Source organism: Uranotaenia lowii, chromosome 2 (assembly GCF_029784155.1).
Source record: "Uranotaenia lowii strain MFRU-FL chromosome 2, ASM2978415v1, whole genome shotgun sequence".
Lineage (NCBI taxonomy): Eukaryota > Metazoa > Arthropoda > Insecta > Diptera > Culicidae > Uranotaenia > Uranotaenia lowii.
Window position 1 is genome coordinate 38798222 of NC_073692.1, and position 14979 is coordinate 38813200.

The window sequence follows — 14979 nt, forward strand, 5'->3', positions numbered from 1 at the left end:
AATTATTTAACATCCCTCCATTGAAGTTTTTCATTTCAAAATTTCATTTTTAGAAAGTTTTATTCATTGATATGACGTTATCATGCTGATTCAACGATTTGTAGAAAAATTCTATCTCATAAAAACACTAAAGTTTCGACAGCTGCTAAACCTTATAAACAAATCAGATGTCAAAAAACTGACCGGTACATAGTGTTAAATTTATTCAAGAATCAAATAAACATTTACATAAAAGTAACCAATGAAATTTTTATTTTGAGTTTTGGCCAGGTTTTTGAGTGAAATACTCCTGTGTGCGATGTAGAGATACAGAACTCAGAATTTTGGTGTTTTCACGTTTAAATTTCTTCGCCGTTCTTAATCTGTTGAGAGTTAATTCATTTGAAAAAAAAATTCTTTTCAATAGCCACTGCATAATATATGTGACCTAAGCAATAGACTATGCTCAAAAATTTTTTATTTTCCTATTTTGGAACACTTCAGACAACTGAAATGTATGTGCTGAGCTAAAAATCCTGATTTATAAGCAATTTCTGCCTTTTCTCCGCATTTCAAAAAATGATCGACTCTGATGAAATGACTGAATTTAAGAATTTAAAAGGTCTATGTATGAGAAAAGTAATCCATAAAGAATTTTCCTAGTTTTGATTCGAGATTCCAGGTTTTTTCCCGATTTTCCCGGATTCATTTTTAACTACCAGTTTTTTCCCGGTTATCCCGGTTCGCCCCTGTCATGTCTCTCGATTAGATTTCACGTTTCTTATCTCAAAAATGCTCTCTGTCGTTTCAATAATCGATACCGAATGAATTGCTCTACCCTATAATTTTTCTTCAAGAACGAATGATGGACCGTGCCTTTATAATCAAAATTTTTTTTAGCACAAACCTTTGGACAACTTTTGGACCGAATTTGTCTGATCTTTCGCTGTAGAAGTCATCAAACACTGACATAACATACTGTTCTGTAAATCTAATAAACAATAAACTTTATTTGTTTTCGCTCAAGACCTCAGACAAACAGTCTGAAAGAAACAATCTGCTCGCGTCTACATTTTACAATGCATTGCAGATATTACTACGACCAGGCCAACTATGTGGTAATTACCGTAAAAGAATAAAGAAATAAGAGGAGGATTAAATGGAAATGTGAAAATGGTTTGATCTCACCAAATAAATTGTCAACAACGGAACTCATTTTCAGATTGATGCACGGGGGGTCAAATTTCCCTTCAGAGCATCGCAAGAATAACGGGTTCATCTGTTGTGATATATTGGAATGGATTTCAATAGTAAATTTTTATCTTTTTTCTACTTCAACTTAAACATTTTTCCACAGAGCGAAAAATTTAGTTTCATTCAGTTTAACGAAAAAAAAAACTTTCTTTGAATCTACTCAGTAGTGTTTGAAACCAGAAAAAGTCAGTAGAATGAAGAGATACATCACCGAGAGCGATCTTCAGGAAAAGTTGGAACTAAAAAATCGATTAATCTATGAAAATGGTCCAAGGAGTTATCTATCCATGAAATGGGATCTGAAGAATCAATCTCTACGAAATGGACCTTTCGATTTTCATATATTTTAATTTTTTTCGAATACCATATACTCGTGTGTTGAGTTTCCTTCCAAAAATTGATGAAGAAATGTATACAAATTGTTGAAATTTACTCAGTAAATAATAACTTTAATGGAAAAGTCAGACAACGATCCCACAAATGCCGAAAGCGCCATCTGTTTGCCATTATGTCGGTTTTGGAACAACAATTCTACAATCGAAAGATCGAAGAATAGACTGAGTCGATTCGGGGTCATTTTTTTAAATTTCTCGATCTCTGGTGCCTAAAAGTTTTCTGTTGGTTTAAAACTCATCATGGATGAGTAAGTTTGAAGTTTTATGTTTGTATGAGAAAATTAAATGTTTTGTACTTTAAAATTAACATAAATTTTGTTTCTTCTATGCCTTTCTTCCTGCCAATGGTTTTTGTGCTTATTTATAAATTCTTCTATGAATAATTTGCACTGAACAACTTTGTCGAAGACCGTAACTTCGTATCTTATTAGGTAAAAAAGTTATACGAAGTTCAACAGGGGTGTGTCATTTGACATTGAAAAACAGTAGATTCATTTGACATCACTGCTGGGTGTCTCGCGAGGTATTGCATGACTACTTTTCATGCAATACTTCGCCAGGCACTAGCAGTGATGTCAATTGAATTTATTGTTTCTTAACTTGATTGCCTAATAAGATACGAAGATACGATCTACGACAAAGTTGATCAGCGGAAGTTTCCGTAGAATAATTTTTATATTGGCTCAAAAACCATTGGCAAGCACGGTTCCATAGAAGAAACAAAAATGAAGTTGATTATTCAGAACAAAATATAAAATTTTACCATACAAGCATAAAAGTTTAAACTCATTCAATTAAAAGTTAATTAAAAAATTCTGCAAAAGATCATGAATGAGTTTTGAACCAAAACTGAGCGTTTTGGACCCCATAATTTGAGAAATTTAAAAATGACCCTAAATCGACTCAGTCTAATCAAAGAATCGATCCGCAGAATCGGAAATAATAATTGAAAAGATCGATCCTAGATCCTAGATTAATCGAAAAGATTGATCTTAGGTCGACCATTTCTAATCTAAAGGATTTTTTGATTTCTGAGATTTTGCAATAGCTTTTCAAAATAAAAAATAAGCTTAAAAATAAGGATTATTGTCTGCATTTTAAACATTTTTTCAAATTTTTACTGTATCTACCATCCATTTAAGGAAATAATAAACAGTTAGTTTTGAAATCACAAGGATTTTATCACTATGCGATCCATGTTTTTTCCTCAAAAACCTAAATCCATTTACTGCATATAAACCCGCTCCAGGATTCGGTGAACTGGTGATTTTCGTGTATTGTTATTTTACATCGGTAAAATAGAAGAAAATAGCGATGCAATCCCTAGGGATATGTTCCCGAATGGTATGGCCCAAAAATCAATTGCTCCCGGTTATTGCTTACTGCTGCTGCTGCTGCTGTATCGATTCACACTCTCTTTAACCCATCTCGGCAAATACTTTTAGTAGTAGAATGAAGAAATAAAAAACAGCGATCGAAATCCAATTTTTTCCCACTCTGGTAACTAGAAAATAGGTGGATACCTAGGACTTGGATTATGGGATTGTGAAAGTGCCCCCTATGTATGGTAGAGAAAATTTTGTTTACCGTTGCCGAAAAATTACCTCGGTTGATAGGGTTTAAGTGAGAGTTTCTGAGCTGAAACCCACAATCGATTTTTCTCGGTTACTCTCTGTGCTTGTATATCTTACTCAATTGACTTCTAACTAACTACATATAGAGGGATATATTTAACGTAGAAAATGCATTGTCTTTTAACCACCATGCCAAACTTCGGTTCCGTCACCAAGAAGGCAGCTGCATACATTCGGGGGTAAATCTTAAGTGTTTGTTGTGTATCGAACAGGAGGCAACCAAGAGTGATTTTCATTGTTATTGATGTTTTGCATATCGTTAAGATGGTGTTTTATTTTTTGCTGGTTGTCGTTGCAGCTCAGTGACTGCAGCACTTGTTCAGTGTTATTGAGGAATTACGAGGGTGGTCCCTTGTTTAAATGGTTCTCATAGGAGAGGTTTCGACAATTGGAAAACTTTCAATTTCCGTTTGAACTGTTCAAGGTTTAGAACCTTAAAAAAATGTCAATATCGACGATTCATTAGCAGATGCGCCTAAAGCTGCTTGAATATTTTTTTTCCGATAATAGAATAAAACCACCCCAACAACCACTACTCATCCATTGCAAGGTAATGGAGCAATTTCCCGAGGACGACGATGGCGTACTGAAATTCGATTTAAATACGCCATCAAGTGGTCTGAAATGAAAACTGTTTTCATGTATCTACATATTTTTCCTTTCTCTCTTCCGTCGTCGTTCACATTCACCGATCCTAGAGAGCCTCAAAACAGATCAACATAATGGCGACCGTCGTAGTGTCTGGCTAAGGTTTTTCATATCCGGCGCCTGGATTCCATCTAGAGAGAGAGTAGTGCGGCTAGCACAAATTGAGAAAATACTTCAAATAATGAATCCTGGACGCGCTTTGATCCTTGTCCAAAATAGCGCGGTCAAATTGCTCTTCAATGTTTCTGGTGACCCAACTGTAAGTCGAGGAAATTTTTGTTTTGAATGTCATAATCGTCATGTTTTTTTCTGGAATAGGGATCGAGGCATCATTAAAATCCGACAACGCCAAGACAAGTGCTCATTACTGATTTTTTCTTTCATTTTTTTTTTTTTGACGTCTTCGTCAGAAGAAATTGAAATTTCTTACCCGACATTTGCCCAGCAAAAATCGTTCGAGAGCAATAACAATGATAATCATAATAATCGCCATAATGGTTCGGCTTCTTAAATGGTAAGGGGGGATGATGTTGAAAACTTTCGGTGCGATTTTACGGGATAGCGATTTCGAATTGGGTTGTTATTACGAGAATAACTTTTTATGGTATTTTTTTTTTCAGATACTGTGTCTAATTGAGTGAAGAATATGGTTCGGGATTGATCCGTTAACGTCAATTTGATCTTAGTTAAAGGTAGTTTAAAATCACTCAATGAGAGAATTTTGGGGTTAGTTCCACAAAAAAAGTTACAGACGAGACTAATTTAAATTCTTATCCATTTAAGCTCAGTGGTTTCAACTTTCAACTTCCTCTACCGAGAATGCCGGAAATAGCGCTTATTAAAAACGTCATCGATTTATCGTAAGCCGGAAAGCCGGGTAATTTATATCCCCCCTTCGTTATTCGCACTCTGCAGGTGGGGAGGGCAGCCAAAACAGAAGAGAGAGAGAGCTGTAAACGAACGCATTTTGGATTAGTGGCTTTCATTTCCAGCTCGGTAAATTACTACCCACCAAGGGATATACATTTTATGATTAATGATATCCACCTTTCATCAATCTTTTAGAACAGAACAGAACAGAACAGAACCGACCTCGGCGAGCTCAAACATCCAAATCGAAAGCCGTAAAACTTTACTTCCTGCTTCCGGATCCCCTACCTTTATTCGATTCAAACGCAAACGATAGTGCGTGAGGATAAAGGATTTGCCCGGTAGCCGAAAAACTTCAATCAGCACCCAAGCCTGGAACCAGATCCAATAATATGCAATGAATGAACATTTAATGAATGAGCGCGGGCGGCAGGGGGGCATTTCAACACCCTATTACCTTTCGGGGTGGGAAGGGCGAATATGCTATTCAAAACACAAAATGAGCAAAGCGAGGAAAGGGGCTGGTCGATTTGCGATTCAAATCAGAACGCGTTTTCCCAAATTGGATCACATCGACACTGTTTTTTTATTATTATTTCATATATAGGTATTATGTTTATGTTTCCCCCCTCACAGAGCTCCCCAAAAGCTTCTGGGTTCCGAATAATCGAATCAATTCATAAATCATCACAATTTCATATAGCCTCCACATTTATAGTGGTTTGTGGGTGACTACTGTTTAGCCATTTCGAATGTCGATTGCTCAAACAACAGTGGCACCAAGGAAGAAAATTGCAAAAAATTTCCATCAAATTTTTTTTCTGATCTTGAAAAAAAAAATCAAATAAAATTAAATAAAGCATTTCACTTTACGACAACTTCCAACTATAATGAAAAAAAAAAAAAAATTTTAGGACCAAATAACCCTTCAAAATCCAGGTATGACTGTAAATACCCCTATGTTTCCAGGCTTTGTGGCTGTGACCCTCCTTAATATATGCAGTTTTTTTTCCTGCACCCGCAGCAAACTCTCTAACTGACAACTAAATTCGATAACTATAACTATCGGTTCGGAAAAGGGATTACCGGGGGGTGCTAATTGAAGTGGCTTTTCATTTGGTAATTTTTTTGTTTTGGGTTTATTTTATTTCTTTTCTGATGACTCTTGTTGTTCTGTTACGAACGCAAATGGCCTGGTTGGCTCGATATAATTTGCGGATAATTGGCTCTTCAGCAGTAGCGTTTGCTGCGAGCTTAAATTAATTGGGGCATTTCAATAAAACCGCAAGCCCACAAAATGCACATTACTTTTTTCCTGATGACCCATATTCTATCGAGAAAAAACGTTTCGTATTTTTTTAAGCTTTCGTTTTCAGATTTGCACTTTTTTCGAATTTCAAAACGCCTGGCTAAGTTAAGCTTGCCAGATTGTCCGGTTTGATCCGGGTTTGCTCGGATATTTAATACAAAATTTGGGTACAGTCCGGTCCGGCCCGGTTGCCCGGATTTCATTGAAAAAAGCCCGGATTTTGCCAGGTTTTTTCACTGTATTTGTAAAATCAAACAAAAAAAAAGAGTTTCAGAAAAAAATATTATGCGTCCAAAACGAAATTTTCGAGAAAGTTTTATGAAATTTATCATGAAAGGTTGCGTAGACTTCTAAAATGCGATTCAAAATCCACTGATAAGTTTAGATGGAAATTTTTTTTTCCAATTTTTTTTTCTTTATTTTTGTTGGGTCATTTCGGGGTTTTGTCCAAATTTGCCCGAATTTTTTTTCGACAATTTCGAAATCAAATGCCGGATTTTGCCAGGTTTTTTGATAATAAAAGCCGGATTTTTTTTTCATTTCAACAGAAATGCTCAATATTTAGCTGTCTTTTCAGCTGAACTATAAGACTTAAAAGTATCGATAAAGATTTAAATTTTCAGTTGTGTAGCAGGCTTTATACATCCTTGAAGACGCTTAGTAAGCTTTTAAGAGACCCTTTAAAGAAACTCTTCTTGGATTATGCCTGCGTTTCAAATTATGAAAAATTGCATTAATTTGGCTACTTATGATTCGGAAGCAATTGATTCGCCGAATTTTATGGCGAGCCAGCTTACAAGTTTGTTAAAAATGTGTTGCAAAAATAAACGAGCAAGAACTTTAAACCATGTAAAAATGAAATTTCCCGGTCGGGAATTCCCGGGAATTAGAAAAATTCGGGAATTCCCGAATCCCGGGAAACGCTTCAAAAATCCCGGGAATTCCCGAAGCCAGTAAAATGTGCTAAAAAAAATTACTACACATTAACACGATCTAAATTGGAAAAAATGAATCAGATTGAGCAAGGAAAATGAAAGTTCTACCACTGACCATGCTGACTGGACACTCGATTTCGTTTGTTGGATGATTTTTCCAACAGTACGCAATATCGATTCCAGAGTACGCATTGATTGATTTGAAGAAATGCCATCCCAGTTAGAAAGTGGCACTCAATTTTATAAAAATATATAGGCAAAAATAGGCAATTTCTACGATAAAATTAGGCTAATCTGTTACATTTTCCTACACCTACAGGGATTATTTTTGTCAAATTTTGCAGGTTCGACGGTAGGTTTACCTGCAAAATTGACAACAAAAATTAGCCAGAAAATAGTCGAATTTTTGTTCTAAGTGTCATGTCAGTGTGATCAGTGGTTCTTCAGTTTTTTCTTAAATCTGGTTAATACATTTAATTTGATTGAAAAATGTTTTTCCAATTGAAAACTTACTGTAAGTGAAAAACAACAAAGAGACTCTAAAATCAAGCAATTTCAATAATGAAACACTACAGTAAGAATCTGTATGTTTTATTTTGCAATACTCATCATTTAAATAGAACTTCCGTTTCGGATACTTTTGAAAGTAGCGAAATCATCAGCAAAAAATGACATATTGTTAAACAAATGGATAATTATCTGAAAATTCACGATATTTGATGAATAATCTAAAGTCTAGCTAACTAACTTCTATCCATAGGGAGTAATCTTTCTCAAATTTTTGAAGCTATGATCAGACCAGTTTGTCGGTTAAAGTACTTTGTTTTTAGTTCTTATTGAATTTTCTAGGCATTTAAAAAGTTTGAAATGTTTTGCAATACTAGATACTACATTAAAATCTAAAAAAAACCATATTTATAAGAATTCGTATGCAGTAGAGGGTTAAGATCTTCATGTTGAAATCTTCATTTTCTATTTTTCCCGGGATCCCGGGAATTCCCGGGAAAAGGATCGTCAGATTTCCCGTTTCCCGGGAACGCTAAAATCGTCGGGAAATGAACACTCTACTAAATCGTCGGATGAAATTAGTCATGCTGTAGTTCTAAAATTGAGTTGATTTCATCGCATTGAATTTGCTGCAAGATACTGCAAGATTGATAAAAAAATGAAAGTTCTGACTTGAAAATTTTGAACCAAATGAGACTTATTTTGTGTGATTTTTTTTTTTTCGAAATATCAAATGAAGGTACGCATCTCAAAATGGGCCTTACCCACAATTTCCCAACATTTTGAATATAGTTCAGAAAAAGGGGGAAATTGGAGGTAAAACGGCTATGATCCTCGGAAAAAATCACATAAGATAGGTCAAGTCCGAACATGCTTTTTTCTTAACTTTATTTAAAATGAAAAGGGGTAAAACAACCATAAATCCATCTTCCAATGCGTGTGGTGGATCAAATAGACTTCACTCGATTCCTCGGAAAACAAATCGCACAAAAGAGGTTTCATGTGATTCAAAATTTTAAAGTCCGAACATACTTTTTTCAAAATTAATTGAAAGTATAGGGAAATTGAGGGTAAAATCAGCAGAAACTTCGTTTTACGAAGCGATCAGCAGAAACTTTGTTTTACGAAGCTCAACATTCAGCTCGATTCCTCGAAAAAAATGGCACAAGAAAAGTCTGTTTTAGTTCAAAATTTTAAAGTAAAAAACAGTGCTTTTCTGGATTGTTTACAAAATATAGTGGAATTAGGGATTAAAAAGGCGCTATATCTCCGTTAGTGACCTCGTGCAGCGTCTGAAACTATGCCAAATCGAATTTCTGGACGTTTTCACTAAAGAAAAGTATATTTTCGTAGATTTGGTTCGTGTAGGAGGGCAGATATTGAATTTCTTCGCGGTTTATACACTTTTTCTCAGATGGTGCTTTGGTTCAATCTCTTCACAGTCTTCGCCAAACTTATTTAAAATACAATTGAATGAAACTGTGTCTCCAGCGTCGAGTTATAATCATCTTTAGAGTTACAGTGTAAAATATGGAAATAACCTTTAAAAATCAGTTTCTTACCATAACTTTTTCTTGTAATTTTTAAATTTTCAAAATATTCAACAATTTTTTTTAAATGAACAAAGATTTTTGTCTAACATTATAATCATGTAAAATAAAAGCCTTAGGAAAAAAAATATTGTAAAAATGATTATTCCAATATGTCAATCGTTTCGAGTATAATATAAACTTCATAATGTCATATTTGCTAAGCTATAGTGAATTCCATTTTTTTTTAAATAAAGAATTGCCAAAAAGATATTTTTCTTATGAATATATCTTGATAATTGCTCAACTTGAAATTATTAATCTTTATCCAATAATTGCATAATAAGAAGGACTCAAAAAAGTACCATCATGAAAAATTATAAAATTGCGCCTTCAAGTATGCAATGCCTATTGGGAAGGACAAACTTTTAGAATTCTTTATGCCTGACACTTATAAACTGTGAAATGAGAACTAATGCAGCCACAAATAGTCAATGGACATTTTTTCAGAGCTTTCATCTTAAAATTTTATTTGATTTTTTCTAACGCTTGGGGCACCCTGAATAAAGGATAAGTCTCCTTTAATAACAAAAATCAAGTCTCCTTAAACTTTAAAAATATCCATTATTTTCTACGATTTGCTAAATCTTTCCGAAAAGATATTATGAAAAAAAAATTAGGATCCAATATCCCCATTCTCCCCTAAGAGGCAAAGTTGGCATTTCAAATTCTTAGTATTAATTGAGCTCGCATCGCGTTGTCTAGGAAACTTTTTCGATTGTTCGGTTTTATCCGGGCTTTTCCGAATACTCAATGGTAAAATTATAAAAGGTGCGGTCAGGCTCGTTTAGCCGCAAATCGTAGAAAAACCAGATTTTTGCCGAATTTATTCACAGCCTATTTGTAGCAGTTTAGCTTAGCTCGATTGATCAAATTATTGACAATATTAGCAGCAGCTAACGAAAAACTAAAGTTGAGTTTTAATTGTTTTTTTTTCTCCTTTTTTAATCGAATTGAACACAAATCCTAGTATCAATATTGAAAATGAGCCTATCAGTTAAATAAATTTAAAAAAAATAACATTAAATTTGGAATATGTCGAAAAAAATTACAGACAGCACTGTGCAGGGTTTTAGGCTTTGCCACAGAAATCTCCTCGCATAGTAGATAATGTGTTGCCCTCGAAAGACCGAGATTGCGGGTTCAAATCTCGCAAAGTGCTGTCAGCAGGGTGGCCAGCGAGTTTAAACTAAATTCACGCTTTTTCCCGGTTTTCCGGATTTAGATTTTATAATTTTCCGTTTTCCAAAACACACAAATATGCTTATCGGGTTTTTTGACAATAAAAAAAATTATGAAGGATGAACGTAAAAGTGTGCGAGGACTTAAAATTGTTTAGTATTTCATTCTTGATATTCCAAGGTTATTCAGGTTACGGTGATGGCAATATGGTAAAAAATAATGCCAGTTGCCCTAACCTTAACTGAAAATTGTTATCTTCTTTGCAGACTTTTAGACAAACTTCACTTGTTATAAGGAAAAATCCTTTACTTCTATTGTTTGCATGAGATAAAGTTTAGTTTCGATTTTATGTGCCAAAATTTGAAGTTGAAATAAAATTTAACTCTGGTTTCTGAACTCTGAAATTCGAAATATAATCATGAACGGTGAAATTCAGATTGAATAACCGATACATAAATCAACTTTATTTAAAATCTGGATTCATAATTTGAATGTTAATTTAAAATTTATAACGCTTATCTTCGGAAAAAGAAATCAAGTTTTATGTTATTGCTGTGCTACTGATTGATATTCTATTCTTACTTTTTCTTATGCGGTTCTTAAAACAGATTTCGCTGAATCTTATTACTTAGAAGCAATCTAAAATTTTATCTCCGTTGTCATATTAAAAAATGCTGAATGAAGATTTTTGTTGGATAACCTTTAAAATCATTGTTTCAGAAAGCGCTTTTGAAGCCTGAGTTCTAGATGCCTGATTCTGTATCTATTTATCTATTTTTGATAAATTTATCTGAATTCTAAGTCCGAATTTTCAGCCCAACTTCAAAATGCATGTTTCAGTTCCTCAATTTGAAATCCTATTGAAATTTTTGAAACTATTGTCAGGTGGAATTTTCTTTGAAATTACGATTTTTGAGATAAATTTTTAATTTTTTTGATTCCGCAATATCAAACGTGATTCCATAACTCAAAAATATGTAATCTGTAGTTTTAAACATTTTTTTTTTAAATAAAGAATACGTTTACTGGTTTAAGCAAGGAATGTATACAAAATGGTAGCCGCATAATTTCATTTTTGAGTTTCAATTTTGTGAAATTCAGCTGGATGATGAGAAAGCATTTTCGAAACCAAATAAGATAAGTACCTCGAGGGTCTGTCATTTGACAAAAAATTCATGTTTTATTTCTGAAGTTATGTTATGTTTGTTTTTTACAATTTATACACATAACACAAACAAAGAAACTTGAATTTTATTAGAATTTTAATATTTTCTAAATATTTTATCACATGAAAACTTGAAGGATTGTTATGATTATTTTTTATTTTTGATAAAAGTTCCGATAATTCGATTGAAAACAGTTAAAAATGTCATAGTTTATTTATTTAGAAACAACAATTGTTAAAAAATCTTAGGAAAATTTGCGTTTCAGAAAATTAGTTGACCTACAGGTAAAATAGGATTCATGAATGAATTGCTGAATTCATATCATACGTTCTTTTAAAATTGCAACGAAATTAATTCGATATGTTAGTCGAGCTTTTGAAAATTACTCCACAATTTTCAATTTATTTGTTACATTTCTGCTAATTTTTTAACGTATCGATTCAGCATAACGTGTTTGTTTTGGAAAAAAAACTCCGGATGCAGATTCGAACATCATCAATTCTGGACTAGTGTAAAATAATAGCAGTTTAAAGATCGATGTTGAGCATGAATCTTATTTAGATTTTGAGATGTGGATTCGGTCAAAAACTGTCTGATTTTAACGTACATATAAAATCACATCAGAACTATAAAGAAGCAGCAATTAGAATGTTTTTAACTCCTTTAATTTATTTCTTTATTTAGATTTTTAAAGTTCATGGTTTACCAGAAATTCGTAAAAAAAAATGCACAACGATAGAAAACATTAAATCCTTTAATTAATTAATGCTACAAAAGTAACGCATTCATACTTAAAAGTTATTAAAAGTTTTTATCTTATTTCAAAAACATTTGTTGCAGTGCACAATAAACGTGAGCTAAGGAATAGTTTATAGTCGGGAAATTTTTCTACGACATGACATTTTTTTGCGCCACGAATTTGTGGGCTGAGTCAATAATCCCAATATTTCAATAAATTTACGACTTTTCCCGAGAAAATCCCGTTTCTGAATTTTCAAAGAAAAAAGTTTTGTTAAAATGAAATGAATGATTTAAAAGGATTATACTATATGGAAAAATCGTTAATAAATAATTTCCCGGTTTTGATTCGAAATTCCCGATTTTACCTGTTCTATTTTCAATTCATGGTATTTCCCGATATTCCCGGTTCACTGGCCACCATGTGCTTGCTGGTCACCCTGTATACCGTACACTGCAGTAAAATTGTACACATTTTTGCACTTTTCTGTATTTTTGTTGTCAAATGTAGCTCAGTTAATCTCCAAGTAGATTTCAATGAAGAAAATTATCCAAAAAGGATGTCTTTCAGAAATAAAATACCGGGGGGCTAAATTTGTTTTTGAAAAAATTCAGCTCGTTCGGTCAAATTTAGGCGGTCGTCAAGGACTCTCAAGTCTTAACTCGCATCATCTTACGATCTTCAAAACTTCCACAAATTCATTTCGAGGCCAATAAATAACACCTGAATTTAGATTTAGAAAATGGAATTGAAACGAAATTCAAACTTAGATTCTAAATTCGGAATTCCCATTCAAAAAACTAAGAATTCATGATATGAGTTAATTTACAGATTTCAGATTGACGATCGAACTTTATTCAGGATTGAAACCAATCAGGTATCTGCACACTGTATCTAATTCTGAAATAAGGCTTTTAAACAAACAATCCATCGAATGTAAGTCAGGCCATAAAATATTTGATCTTCAAGATTAAAAAAAAATGTTCGGAAATTTTTCAATAATATTTCTGGCTCCAATCTACTGGCCACATCCACTTTTTCAAGACGCCATTTGAAGGAGCTAATTTTTGTTTCCAAAAAAAAAAACACAAATGCCAAACCAGTGGCCAATTCCCTCCCACACCTAGCCCATCCAAGCTTATCAGTCTTACCTTAATCGCCCCGATGGCCGCCTGCTTGGTGGCGAAGGTGACAAACGCACAGCCCTTGCTCTGCCCCGAGGGATCCCGCAGCACCGTGCACTCCTCGATGATGCCGTGGCCGGAGAACAGCTGCCGGACGTCGTTCTCGTTGTACTTTTTACTCAGCATCCCGACGAACAGTTTCCGTTCTGAAATGGGACAGGAAAAGGAGAAGGAACAATTTTAGTAAACACAGAATCTATGGCACAGAAAAATTTCGAGGGTCCCCCAACTTAGGGGACCAAATTGGCAAAATTCCCGACGTTTCTTAAACGACCAAACGCCTTTCTCAATTTGTTTCGCTCTAGTTGCATTTAGGGGAGGAATTTTTTACTGTTTTTATTTGGAAACTGTACCGCAGCAATTGGGTTTCCAGCTTTAGAATTGCAAATCCAGCCCGAGGATTGTGCTCGAAAAACACAACATTCCCACAGCTGTTGCCAGTTGCCAACATTACTGCTACTGAATGCTTGTGAGCTTTAAAGTTGACTTCAGCTTATGTTAAGACCAATAAAGAACTGTTGGAAATTGTTGAAAATTTTCAGTTGCACCAGCATTTTAACTGGTTTAACTGAAAAAAAGCATTCCAAAACGAAATACTTAATTGTAATCAAGAGTCTTCCAAAAAAGGATTCGAAAAAGTAACTGAGATTATGTTCCATCATTGATCCCGAATAGTATAATCCAATCTTATCCAGTGGGCAACCACCGATGCAACTTTCCGTTAATCTACTTCCTGGCGCTGAAAGTGCACTTTTCCGCATAAAACTATGCACTCGTCAAGCATCAGGTGTTTCATGTGCATTCCGGGAAAACGATACATCCTCTGTTCCATTCTGCCGATGGGAGGCGCGCTGAAACGAAAAAATGCCGGGATCTATCATCGCGCAAACTAGCGACTTTCAGCTAGATATATGTAGTTACCTTCTAGCTGAAGGACCTGTAAAACCGACAAAAAGTTAGTCGGCGGGCCATGATGGGAGAAGCCAGTAGCTGGAAACAGCAAATGAGAAGTAAACTTTTAATGCGCTACTAATTGGCAATTAGCGAGCTGGAAAGTGAACAATCTCTGAGTCTGATGGTGGGTTTCTGGGCGCGTTCGAACGCGAAAACTCTCCTCCTTTCACTCCTGGCGGAAGTTTGATGCGTGATGGCAGAAATTGGATGGTTTTAGCGGAAGTGCGCTATGTGCACAGATAACAATGCACACATGTGCCAACAACACGCTGCTGATAAGCATTTGGTATTTGCACATTTCTTTGAAGCTCATTCAGTGAGAACATGAACTCGGAAATAATTGAAAGTTACCCTATCCTGCTGTTCGCGGGAATTTGATGACTGCAGAGTGTTAGAATTTCGAGGAATGCTGCTATTGCAGAACATTTCCTGGAGCCGATTTAAGAAGTGAACTTGCGGTGAAATTTCCAACTGTGTGCAGTAGGGTGTCCCAAAGTTGCATAACTTCTGGGAATCTGGGGGCTCACCCTCCAAATGGTAGATTATGATGTGCAGAACAAACTTTTGTATGGGGCCGACTAAAAAAAATCATGTTTAGAGGTTCCGCAAGCGCGATCTTTAAAAAAAAATCCAC

At 34.6% G+C, this 14979-nt stretch overlaps 1 protein-coding gene across 8 annotated transcripts in view; it reads right to left on the reverse strand.

Annotated features, from left to right (window-relative positions):
• LOC129746246 (CUGBP Elav-like family member 2) overlaps nucleotides 1-14979 on the reverse strand; it is a 406881-nt gene that overhangs the window by 69513 nt on the left and 322389 nt on the right. For all 8 annotated transcript variants that reach the window (XM_055739817.1, XM_055739818.1, XM_055739814.1 and 5 more), the window contains one exon: nucleotides 13359-13537. In XM_055739817.1, the coding sequence (XP_055595792.1) occupies nucleotides 13359-13537 (179 nt within the window). The remainder of the gene's footprint in view (nucleotides 1-13358; nucleotides 13538-14979) is intronic.